The 13635-nt window shown below is 39.5% G+C and overlaps 1 protein-coding gene across 1 annotated transcript in view; it reads right to left on the bottom strand.

Moving 5' to 3' along the window:
• The window catches only part of tmem72 (transmembrane protein 72), a 19279-nt gene extending 16496 nt beyond the window's left edge, over positions 1 to 2783 (bottom strand). The window contains exon 1 of the mRNA XM_062057630.1: positions 2717 to 2783. Within this exon, the coding sequence (XP_061913614.1) occupies positions 2717 to 2783 (67 nt within the window). The remainder of the gene's footprint in view (positions 1 to 2716) is intronic.
• Positions 2784 to 13635: the final 10852 nt, after the last annotated feature.

Raw genomic sequence — 13635 nt, 5'->3', positions numbered from 1 at the left:
AACAGTGAGCGGCCGGCGGAGGAAGAGGAAGCGAGACTGGAGAAAAGCTACACGCAAAGATTGTGTTGAAAAATCTGCATGGAAAAAAATACAATTCTGGTAAAACAGCACGCCTGGCTCTTGCGACGTGATATCCGTAGAACGGGTAGGGATCGACATCCACATTTACTTTTTGAACTCTTCACCATTACGAATTTTGGATAACTTCCTCAAACGTGTCGAAAGTGCAATTTTGAAATGAGAAAGGAATTGCAGGTGAAAGTGTTAGGAATGTGCCGATCGAGCCGCCACAGATCAGTATCGACTGATATTGGAGAAAAGGTATTTGATTGCCATTGCCGATAAATGCTTTTTATTGCCGTCTGGTTGACATTATTTATTTTTAGTCCCTCTGCGACAAGTGGCTGATGAGCGGCTAACAGCTAATTATGTGTCTCAATACACAGTGTGGAGTCGCTTCCCTACCACTTCCATCGCAGCAAATAAACTGTATTCCTTAGTATCTTAAGCATTATTATCAATTATCATTATCACTGTAGGACGAGACTAAACATGTTACACACCGACAGCAAACCAGGAGCTAAGCTAATCGCTAAGCTAGCTTTAAACACCACCAAGAAATACCTGTAAGTGCCTAGTAAACTTTAAGAAGTCTAGATGAAATTTCTTCGAATCATTTTTTTGTCGTTTTTGTCAAAGTTTACAAACTTGAATGAAGTCCCTGAGCACAGGAGGACTGTGAGGGCAAAACCCAAAGGATTTAAATGAATAGTAGATGGTAGTTTTTGCTTTTGTTTCGTTATTGCAGTGTGGTTTGACTACCACTAGTGGTACGCGGGCTCCATCTAGTGGTATGCCAGAGACTCACTTAATTAAATATTCAAACACAGTGTTACTGTTCAAACTGTGTTTAGTGTTACAGTGGCCCAATCATATTAAATATACACTACCGTTCAAAAGTTTGGGGTCACCCAAACAATTTTGTGGAATAGCCTTCATTTCTAAGAACAAGAATAGACTGTCGAGTTTCAGATGAAAGTTCTCTTTTTCTGGCCATTTTGAGCGTTTAATTGACCCCACAAATGTGATGCTCCAGAAACTCAATCTGCTCAAAGGAAGGTCAGTTTTGTAGCTTCTGTAACGAGCTAAACTGTTTTCAGATGTGTGAACATGATTGCACAAGGGTTTTCTAATCATCAATTAGCCTTCTGAGCCAATGAGCAAACACATTGTACCATTAGAACACTGGAGTGATAGTTGCTGGAAATGGGCCTCTATACACCTATGTAGATATTGCACCAAAAACCAGACATTTGCAGCTAGAATAGTCATTTCCCACATTAGCAATGTATAGAGTGTATTTCTTTAAAGTTAAGACTAGTTTAAAGTTATCTTCATTGAAAAGTACAGTGCTTTTCCTTCAAAAATAAGGACATTTCAATGTGACCCCAAACTTTTGAACGGTAGTGTACATTTTAAATAAAACCTCTGCCTTGTTTTTAATGAATACTTACATATATGGTAATGTATTTTCATGTTGGTCATTATAGTGGTACTAAGAGAGCCAAGTTTTTTCTGAGGTGGTACTTGATGAAAAAAGCGTGAGAACCTCTGCATTATTGTATACTATTGACTTTGTTTGGCTCAAATAATAGAATCTAATGAAATAAATACAGGAAGTGTATATATTGTGTTGATATTGTTAAACTGTCAACAGCATTCATCATAAATAAATGGAAACATTTACAGTAAATACTCATGGATGATCGGAATTGGCAGCATACAACAATCGGAACATCCCTAGAAAGTGAACTTGCATTGCAACATTCCATCACTGAAAATTGAATTAAGATGGTGTGTTTCGATTATTTTCTGGTACGTCCCCCCGGGAAGAAGAAAACCTTTTGTATACAAACAGCTGTACTAAGGATGGTTTATTGTTTTAAAAGTTAAAGTTAAAGTACCACTGTTAGTCACACACACACACACACTAGGTGTGGTGAAATTATCCTCTGCATTTGATCCATCTCCTTGTTCCACCCCCTGGGAGGTGAGGGGAGCAGTGAGCAGCAGCGTTGGCGGCGCTCGGGAATAATTTTGGTTATTTAACCCCCAATTCCAACCCTTGATGCTGAGTGCCAAGCAGGGAGGTAATGGGTCCCATTTTTATAGTCTTTGGTATGACTCGGCCGGGGTTTGAACTCACGACCTACCGATCTCAGGGCGGACACTCTAACCACAAGGCCCCTGAGCAGATTTTTTGGTGATGCACACAATTTTAGAATTAAATTCTTGATCAATAGTTACCTATTTACAAGAATGAAAAGAACACCTAATGAAAGGAAGCTCAAGTGAGAAAACCCAGAGACTGACTTTAGACTGGAAGTTGACATATTCCGTTTGTAAACCTTTTAAATTAATTGATAATAGAAACTCTCTCTTAGACACCAAGTTTTATTTAAAACAGAAATTGAAATGTGTGGCTTTTGAACTACTACAGTACTCATTCATACTTAGGATGATGAGACGTGTTCCTGCATAGAGTCAGTATCACATAACTGCTTTGAACAGCTTGTTGTAACACAACTTTCCTTACCACAATCCTACTACCACCGTTCTTTTATCAAACAATATAAAAGCATCTGAACAAATCACAGGGGAATTCAGAACTTGTTTGCGTTCCAGCCCTAATGACCACCATCACCAGAAATCCTACCTGTGGCTGTAGATATGCCAAGAATCCTGCATGCAATCTCCACCACAATCCACCAAATGTTCCCCATGACCGTAGGCAGTATTAGTCCCGCTAAATTTAAAAAAACCCAAAAAACAACAACTTCTAATGCTATCTGAAATAATTGATAATCAGAAAGTAGCTATGGTGACATTCTAGAAACATAGCTGAATGTTACTAGGACGACGAGGTATGTGTTAAAAGTCTGAGAGTTGTGATGTGACGCCTGAAGCCTCTTAGCCTGTTGCGGTTCTAACTTGGGGTTTGTGACTCAATAATGACTTGGTTGTTAATCAGTCACACACACACACACACGCACACACACAACCATGTGCATACACACACTCATTGGTAATGGTGGTAGGATAAGGATCAGTAGGATGCAGTGCAATTGTACGTCATGACCACAAAAAAACCAAAAAACTTCTCTGACAGTGTCATTCAGAACCGAGCATTATCACTAGGGATGTCCGATAATATCGGACATCCTTGGCATATCTACAGCCACAGGTAGGATTTCTGGTGATGGTGGTCATTAGGGCTGGAACGCAAACAAGTTCTGAATCCCCCTGTGATTTGTTCAGATGCTTTTATATTGTTTGATAAAAGAACGGTGGTAGTAGGATTGTGGGATGTCCGATAATATCGGACATCCCACAGAATGCTTTAAAATGTAATATCGGAAATTATCGGTATCGGTTTCAAAAAATAAAATGTATGACTTTTTAAAACGCAGCTGTATACACGGACGTAGGGAGAAGTACAGAGCGCCAATAAACCATAAAGGCACTTCATTTGCGTGCCGGCCCAATCACATAATATCTACGGCTTTTGACACACACAAGTGAATGCAACGCATACTTGGTCAACAGTCATACAAGTCACACTGAGGGTGGCGTATAAACAACTTTAACACCGTTACAAATATGCGCCACACTGTGAACCCACACCAAACAAGAATGACAAACACATTTCGGGAGAACATCCGCACCGTAACACAACATAAACACAACAGAACAAATACCCAGAACCCCTTGCAGCACTAACTCTTCCGGGACGCTACAATATACACCCCCCGCTACCCCCTATCCCCCTACCTCAAACTCGCCACCCCCAACCCCGCCCACCTCAACCTCCAAATTCCAAGCTGCTGTTTTGAAGCATGTTAAAAAAAATAATGCACTTTGTGACTTCAATAATAAATATGGCAGTGCCATGTTGGCATTTTTTTCCATAACTTGAGTTGATTTTTATTTTGGAAAACCTTGTTACATTGTTTAATGCATCCAGCGGGGCATCACAACAAAATTAGGCATAATAATGTGTTAATTCCACGACTGTATGTATCGGTATCGGTTGATATCGGAATCGGTAATTAAAAGTTGGACTATATCGGAATATTGGATATCGGCAAAAAAGACATTATCGTACATCTCTAATTATCACTTGTGACAAATTTAACAGGGTTGTGTCGCTAATTCTTTAGTTGCAGGCCATTTCATGGTTGACTGAGGAGGATGATACAATTTTTGGATTCTGGTTTCAGAGAGTCAAGTTCCTCGAACATTCAAACGGCAAACAAAGACATACTCCGCTTTATGAGGTAGAAAAGCATAGCTGGAATGCTACTATATTCTTGGTCCATTTGTTGGTTTGCAGGCTTACTTCTTGGAATGATGTTTAGGACTAAAGAGAAATGACTTGATCATTTACATCCAGTAAGTACAGTGGAACTTTGATTATCAAACTTAATTGGTTCTTGAACAGGGTTCTTTAATCAAAAAGTTTGTATATTGAAGCAAATATCTCCATAAGAAACAATGTAAATATAAATGATGGGTTGGAGCCTTGACAAATGTCCATCTTTCAGTGAAGGTTTGTAGACTTTGAACACAAAATGAAGTGTTATACAATACTGTGTGTCAAACAAACATGACAAGGAGGTGATGGATCAACTTTTTTTTAATTTAAGAAGTCAAAACAACAACGACAAGCTGCTGTCCTCTGAATGTGCGACTCTGCCAATACGCGCCCATACACGGACGTCTCCTTGGTAGTCTCACAAACGATCAGAAATCACAAGAATCCTTAACTTTAAGAACCATATTGCTACAATAATAAACATTTTACAAAGTAAAATCCACTAACAGTACATAATGCTGATTCTGATTCTGATTAACATTGGCAAAGTCCTCTCAGAACAAAAGAGAATGGATCCATAGAGGCGTGCGCTTGAAAGAGGTGACACTGAACGAGAAGTAGTTTTCAACTCCGCTGTGAAATAAATCCGGTTTGGCAGATTTTTCCAGAAAAGTCCATTCTTATCACAATTAAAAATCTGCTGTGGCAAAAGCTGGCTTCCTCAATCTCTTCAATACAAGCAAGCACAAAATGGCTGTGCCAGTGAGACATAAAATGAATGAATGAAGCGTTCGTACACAGAGACATGGCATATTTGGCTCGATCTAAAAGTTCGTAAACAAAAAGTTTGCAAATAGAGGGGTACGTAAATCAAGATTCCGCTGTAATCACCAAATATAATATAGTAATGGTTAGGGGTGTGCCGATACAACTTTTTCACTTCGCATACAATACCTTGAGTATTAGCTGATACAGATAATAATCCAACAAAATATCACCATGAATAATAGTACATGCTTTTATTATTTTGTAATGTGGAATAGTAGAAAAGGCTCGATCGAGTTGAATTAATCATAATAATTATCGGAATGGAAAAACACTAACTTTATGGCATACAAGTACATCTATTATGTAGTGCGGAATTTAAAAAAAGGCTTAATAAAATGAAAAATTACTCAGAAAACAATGGTAGGTATGTGAAAAACACAAACTTTATGACAGATTTAGGCTTTTGAAGTAGTGTCAACTTGATTTTTGGCAACACCCATTATTCAATCACAATAATTAATTAAATTAAGTCGCTGCAAATTGAGTGATCCGGACACGTTTGTTAGTGGATACTTTCCAATATGCTTCTAACTTGGAGATTGTGTGTATACACAAGTAATATCCATACATTTATCTTCTACTACCAGGTATTCAATTAAAATAATTGTATACTTATTTACATTGACAAATATTGTGTTTTAGACTGCGATATTGTTCAATTAAGGACACTTTTTTAAAAACGTATGTCTAACTTGTGAGCTATTGTGTACTTAGCTGTTGTGTAGCTGTTAGCTCCAATAGTAGCCTACCATTTTTACTTTTTTGTGAATAATTTGACTAAAATACAAGAAAAGACAAACCTAGTGTGTTTATTGGAAGACCTTTAGATGTTAACTGGCTGTCCAGCTTTGCACAAGTACTGTAAACATGCTATAAGACTGCTTGTATTGGAGCTTATATTGAAGAATTTACATGCATTATATCATGTCATTCAAATCTTGTTTTTTGGACCGATATCAAACACAAAACACCCCCGGTAATGGTCTTATAGTTGGAGTCTGGTGAGTTATACATGCGAACCAACAGGTTGTGATAGGAATTTTAGAATAATGGGGATCAATGAAGCAGAGTCACCAGATAAGACACATGATATTGAACACAATGAATGAAATAGGACTCCATTGATGGGTTTAAAAAAAAAAAAAAGATTCTTATATTCATCATCATCTAACGTTGGGGTCAATACAAAAATACAAACGTACACTGAAACGGTTCAAAATTATTGATAATTTAACCGCAAGTGCAAAGACCATTGACCCTTCCTACTTGTCCAACCTTAACCCTAGCCCTACAATTTTACAGAGAAATTGATTGTCTCAGTGTAATCAAACCGTCACAAGACACTTTCTATTTGGCCTCCAAGGCCTGAGTAATAATGCACACAGTCTGTCCTTTCTCCTCCACGTTTCACTTTGCGTTCAAGCCCCCACTCACTCAGGAGTAAACAGCAGTCTGCATTATGAGCTGACACAGGCTTGGCTGAAAACCCAGTGTACGTTTGTTCAGACACAGCGGAGGCGTTTTGGAATGAGCCGTAAGAGTCTCACACATGCACACCCCGTCTCCTAGTAGGCCTGAAGTAATCTACGTAAATCTCCTTAAAGGTTTTAACAAAGGCATTTTTGTACCAGTTTCACTTGTTTCCGGATTATTATCCAGGTTATTTGCGGCATTTATGGTATAGAGGTTTCAGAGCACTCTAAAATTATACGACAGTTTAGACAAATGTTGTGAAATGTCCTCAAGTGCCATGACTTGGGTTATAACTTATTTTCATTGTGCGTCCAGTTGGTTCCAGTCCGACACACATTCCCAGTCAATGAGTTCAATCCCCCTCGTAATGCCCTCCGTTGCCGCCTTGTGGTTGTTGCTGTCACATACAGTGGCACCTCGAGAGACAAACACAATCTTCCAATTGTTAAAAATTTAGAAAAAAAAACACTTTCAATAACACAAGCTGAAGATCTAATTCAAAGACAAGTCGTGTCATAGATTTAAAACAAAACAAAGAAAATAGGATTATATGTGACTTTAATATAGAATATCATTTCTGAATGGTACGATCATATGGACCTTTGACTGTCAATTACCATAGTGAACTTTTATATGTCACAGATAGGGATGGGTACTGAATTCCGTACTTTTAAAGGTACCGACCGAGGTCCGTCGTTACTCCCGTGTACCGATTCACGTAAAATCAAATGGCTAAAAAATACACTAAGGCTTCACTTTTCAAAACGGGATAGCTGGATGCTCATTTATGATGGAACTAGATGAAGCAATTCCTGAAGGAATTGCGTGTGAATGCTCCAATGCTGAAGTCGAACTTCAATATGACTAATTGTTGAAGTGGAGCACACAGTTGCTGAACAGGCTGAATATTTTGAAGTTGGAACGGTTTGAATCAGATGAAAAATGTGGGAATTGTGGAACTTTGAAGAATGTCCCATTTCAAAAAAATTGGGAATTTCGGGTAAAGCGGGAATTTTTTTTAAATGGTAAAAAACTTGAATGGTCTGTATTAGTTGAATTGGGTGTTGAAATTTTTAAAACCGGTTGAGAAATGTTGAAGTAGTAACATGTTGAATTGAGAAATGGCATTACGGAATTCCTGGAATTTCGCAAAAAAATTGAATTTTTCCAGATAAAAAACCCTTAGTTTTTTGTCCTAATGAAGAGGAATGTTTTGACGGTGGAACGGTTGAAATGCGTTGAAAAATGTGGAAGGAGTAGTTGCCAGGAAAAAGGGTGGAAATAGGGCTTTGGAAAACTAGGAATTCTGGAAAATCCGGGAATTTTTTGGAACTTTGAAAAAGGGTAGTTTAAATTTCCAGGATGGTGGAATGTGTTGAAGGTGGAATGGTATGGATAGGTTGAAAAATGTGGAAATGGTGGAAGTTTGAAAAATGGCCAATTCATTTTAAATTTAAAAAATTTCCAGAAAAACCAAGAATTCTGGGAAATCTGGGAATTTTTGGAATTTATCATGGGAAAGCCCGCGATTCCCCAATGGGCTGAACTGTTTGAAGTTGCAACGGTTTGAATCGGATGAAAAATGTGGAAGGTAGAGCGCGCCAAAATCTGGAGAAGAAAAAGTTGTTTAATAAATAGATGAGTTTTAGTGTAGTAAAAACCATATGTGTGAATGCTTTGGAGCATTCACACAATTACATACATATACATGTTACCGATTATCATTAGCAATTTTACATGTTGGTTTCAACATCTACACATTTTGTAGTGAAAACTACAAGTAAAATGCACATTACTATCAAACATCTGGTGTGTCATTGGTACAGTACATGGGGCCTGATTTACTAAGATCCATAAACCATGCACTAAACAGCATGTGCAAAAAAATCTAATATCGTGTACTATGAGTGGACATGTTGTGTGTGATTTACTAACACTGCGTGTGCAATGGAAAAGTGGTGCAGACCGCCTTATTTAAATTAGGATTTTGGGTGCACAAAGGGCTTTTTTTTTTTTTTTTTTGTCCTGTCCAGCTACTCAGGCAAATCATATTGTTGCTGTACGTAGATGCCCATATCGGCTGTACAAATTTACTTTACAAAAGAGAAGTGTGGGATACTTCTCTTGTTGCCTTATTTGTATTTGACTTTATCGAATGGATTTATATTATTATTTGGTGCAGCCGGGCCGGAGCAGGAGAGCAAGAAAAAACTTAACCCAATGGGATACAATGAGAAACTTTGGAGGGGACTGCAGATGTGGGGTACCCCCCCGGCCCTCCTGGGCGACCGGTGCAATGGATGTTGAGTGGAACGAGTTAATAGTATGGGAGTCCAGTCCATAGTGGGGCCAGCAGGGATCATCTTGAGTGGAGACAAGTCAGCAGCACAGAGAAATCCCCAACTGGTGCACAGATGAGTGGTCCACCCCGGGTCCCGACTTTGAACAGCTAGCGCTTCATCTGTGGTCACCTAATAACCTCTCCACGCAAGAGAGGAGGGCAGAGCAGAAAAAAGACGGCAGATCAACTGGTCTAAAAGGGGGTCTATGTAAAGGCTAGAGTATACAAATGAGTTTTAAGATGGGACTTAAATGCTTTTACTGAGGTAGCATCTCTAACTGTTACCGGGAGGGCATTCCAGAGTACTGGAGCCCGAATAGAAAACGCTCTATAGCCCGCAGATTGTTTTTAGGCTCTGGGAATCACTAATAAGCTGGAGTGCTTAGAACGCAGATTTATTGCCGGGACATATGGTACAATACAATCGGCAAGATAGGATAGAGCTAGAGCGTTTAGTATTTTATATGTAAGTAGTAAAACCTTAAAGTACCGGTATCTATTCCCAGGTACTGGGAATTGGTACTGCATCAGTTCAAATGTGATTAGTACCCTGTAGTCACAGATCCCAGCTTGTGGGGCTGTGCGGTAGTACGTCTGTTAACCTCAATCCCTGGCGCCTAAAGGGTCGCGCTAGACAGCAAAAGTTATTTTTGACTTAACGCATTCTTCTCTCAATCTGCAGACCCAGCTTTGTGAATATCATCTAGGCTATATAAACATATATACACTTCATTATATTGCTTATATAAACTGATGAGTCAGTTACAAAGCAGACATGACTTTGGTGGGGACTTGGTTTGAGGATCTGCGGGTCTTGGGTTCACCACCAGTGTACAAAAGTAAGATAACACTTTGGTACACTTTTGCATGTCCATTGATATGATTGTGTTGTGCAAGCCTGTACAACTGACCTAGTGTAACATGGAATCACCCCTCTAGAGGGCAACACATTCTTCTTTCTCAAAGATCCTCGAGTGAACCACATATGTGCTCTCCATGTGTACTCAACTGTGCTGCATTTACCGATCGACTGTGTGTTTATTTGTCATGGCCAACCTCAACGACAGAAAAACAGCCCTCCTGAAAACATAGTTTACAATATTAGGTCAGTGTTGTAAAGGCCTGACACTCAGTGAGTGATGTCGTACAGGTCGTAGTACACGTCAGAGGGTGGTCTCAGTAATTGTAAATTATAGCCACGTATTGATTCCTCATATCTAACGTTACAGTATAAATACAGTTTTTATGTATTGTGAGTTGAATGATTCCTCAACTTGACTGACTTGTGAACTCTAACATCCTTTCACCTCCTCATTCTCCACAACCTCCCACTCCTATGTCATTTAACTATTTATGCCTCCCTCATTCCCGATCTCCTCACCAATCCTTTCTGAGTCCAATGTGGGTGTCTGGTACCTTTCAGAACCGGTGGAAAAACAGATCAAATTTTAATTACACGGCACCAAATTTGCTTCATAATCACCATAGCGGGCCTGTTTTATGTCAAACTATGAAGATAATGAAGCTTTCTTCGGACAAATTGGCACTTGACTCTCACTCTGTCTACCACCGCAGATTCGATTTTAAACCACCCGGTGGTTTACAAGTGGTCATGCGTCACCACTCTGAAGTGACCCTATGGTCATAATCCGGTTGATTTGTTGACGCCAGAATGACATTTATATGCCAGCACCGACAAGGGGAAGTTGTCTCTTGTTTCTCTCTTCTATTTGTGTCAATACAAGGAGGTCAGCAGCATCACCCAAAGAGATACCACAAACGTGGGAAAGTGCAAAATATGTGATAGTGAAACTAATATGGATTAATGTCTGCCTATGTTGAATGTTTAAACATTGTTAGAAGGTGATGATGAGGTGTGTGTTTTAAATGACTGTAGCATTAGTTGATAGGACACATTACTAATGTAGTTTATATTACAACTGGAAGAAAACAAACCATTACACTTGAGAGTAAGTTTTGTACTTTCTTTGGAATTCATAGGCTGGCCGTTTCTCGGCCTGCCAAATTTTGTACAAACACAAGCATTTATGACAACATATAAACGCAGATGTCATCTTCTTTTCGCTCATAAACGATGCAAATAAGGACAGACATGTTGAGTTGACACAAATCAAAGTAGTTTTGCACACATGTGCATGTACTGTACTGCTGTTTAAACGAGAACGGCACTCTTTTTGGAATTTTGCCCATCGTTCACAATCATTATGAGAGACAAAAACACAAGTCTTGCGTCTGCAGTTTAGTACACTCCACTGCAAAGCTTCTTCCATACAGAAATCCTGAAAAATGTAATATATTGGTCTGTGCATTTGACACAGAATCCAGCAAATCTCTACATACTGTACATGGAACCCTCTCAGATAATTGATTTGTGACAATATCTGTGCCAACAGCTGGGGTACAATGCTAAAAAAAAAGGTCTAATTTTGCACAAATAAATCTGAAACTAGGTTTGCCTTAGCATTAATGTCTTCATTTTTGTCTTTAGCATAAAAAATTCATCTTTCGTCCCCACCATTTTCACGGCATGAGTGCAAATTCTTTAAAGAATTCACCCTAAAGCACAACCCAAAGTCCCTCTGTTCCTTCAAGATTATGTTATAATTTTGTAAACATAGTTTTGTAATGTTTATTTCATGTTTATATTTTTTGTCTTACAAAACTAAGCAGTGTGAAGGAAATAAAACTGAGGAAAGAAAATAATTCAAAAGAAGAAACATCAATCCCCGACAAAACTTCTGGAGCTTGTGTTTCTTCATGCTGTTAACTAGCTGCACACGCTGGAAACCAGTAGCTCGGGCATAATAATGAAATTACTACTAATAGCTAATAAAGAGGGTGCGTGAAGTGCAAAATGGAGGTATTTGGGCGTCCATGTGGCCAACGTTGCTGCATATCTTCTACAGAAATTCAAAGCTGAGGGAAGGAAGTGCATCTAAAAATACCGTCGAAGATTTTGAGGAATCTCAACAAGACCGTGTAGATGTGTGCACTGTCTTTATACTTCTTTAAATCGCGTTCCAGCTTCAGTCGTGCAAGTATGCACCTCCATTTCTTCTTGTTCCAACTTTCAGTAGTGAAAGAAAAGCTTTCATAGTCACCTGGCAAGGCTGCAAAGATGATCTAAAGTGGTCCTCCTTGGGGAAGCAGACTATTCGAGAAGATCCCTGCGAGCATGGCAGGGGTTCTTAAAAGGAGGAGGAAACGCCGTTGTAGATCAGGCTGTAGAGTGTGTATGCATCCTGATGAATGTAGGCTCTCTGTAACCTCTCATCACATAGACTGGCAGTAAGGGTCTGTTTAGGATTAGGTGGAAAATCCTTTGTACCGTATGGTCCATTTGGGAGCAGTAAAACATGGTCATGGCTGACATATATCGTTACTAAATAAAGCGACATTTGGTGAATATAACTCAAGGTTATACAGACACAGTATTAAAGTAGCTGGAATGACTGTGTGTGTGCTTGTATGGTTTAAGTACACGTTGTCTACTCAACACTTGTCTTTAAGACAGGGCTATTAAACTGGCGGCCCACAGACCATATCCGGCTCGCTTAAGCTTTTAATTTGGCCCGCTGAACATCACCCAAATAGGCTTGAAGAAACCATTAAAACTATGGTTGATCATGTCTGCGGTACTCCCGCCAGCCACCTCACAGGGGGCAACAGCGACGCATATGTGTCACAATGAAGCAGCGGTGGGGTGAGTAGTAGAAGAAGACTACTCGTTCAACCCTGAAAAAAATCTAAATAAATTGGAAAAATCAGACTTTTAACATCATCATCGAACGAGTATGACAATCCTCCTGGTAGGGGTGTATCCCTTTATGGAGGATGCCTGTGCGTGACTTAGTTTAACGTGGGGAGACTGGTGCACAGACAGTCACCACACGATCCTTGACAGATCCGGGTCAGGGTCCAGTGGCATGGAGTCCAAGACGACTGGGGACCCTTTTCTGCTGCAGCCTTCTTCCGCCATCGCAGCCGTTGTGGTAGTTCTTAAATCTACCGTCTTCCGCCTGCTCCGCCGTTGAGGTCTTCACCGTATCCCTGGCTAGGGGGCAGTCAGGTACTCGGCCTTTGCCAAGAGCCACCTGGGTAAGGCGACTGGACGACAAAGTATGAATGAGTCATTGTATTCTGGCGCACCTTTTAAGCTACGGACAGAAGCAGCAAAAATGATAGAAATCCACATGTGTAAGCTTAATCACGAAACTTAGTCAAACCTTTGTAAGTAGATATTGTGCATACAGATAGTTTGTTTTGTATTCAGATTGCTGACTTCGTGGTGTCTTTTGTGTTTGTGGTCGTGTTGTTTTTTTGTCCGAGAGTAACTAGAGCAAAATTTGACTATAATAGGGCGATAACGCTACACCTTTTTGATTGATTGATTGATTGAAACTTTTATTGGTAGATTGCAGAGTGAAGTACATATTCCGTACAATTGACCACTAAATGGTAACACCCGAATAAGTTTTTCAACTTGTTTAAGTCGGGGTCCTCGTTAAGTTTTCAACTTGATGAAGTTAATCAATTCATAGTGATCACAACTAAACCTTAGGTGATCACAACTAAACCTTAGGTTTAGTTGTGATCA

Source organism: Entelurus aequoreus, linkage group LG09, assembly GCF_033978785.1.
Source record: "Entelurus aequoreus isolate RoL-2023_Sb linkage group LG09, RoL_Eaeq_v1.1, whole genome shotgun sequence".
NCBI classification, from domain to species: domain Eukaryota; kingdom Metazoa; phylum Chordata; class Actinopteri; order Syngnathiformes; family Syngnathidae; genus Entelurus; species Entelurus aequoreus.
Note: the sequence above shows the minus strand (reverse complement) of the source record. Positions and strands in the feature narration are given on the sequence as shown.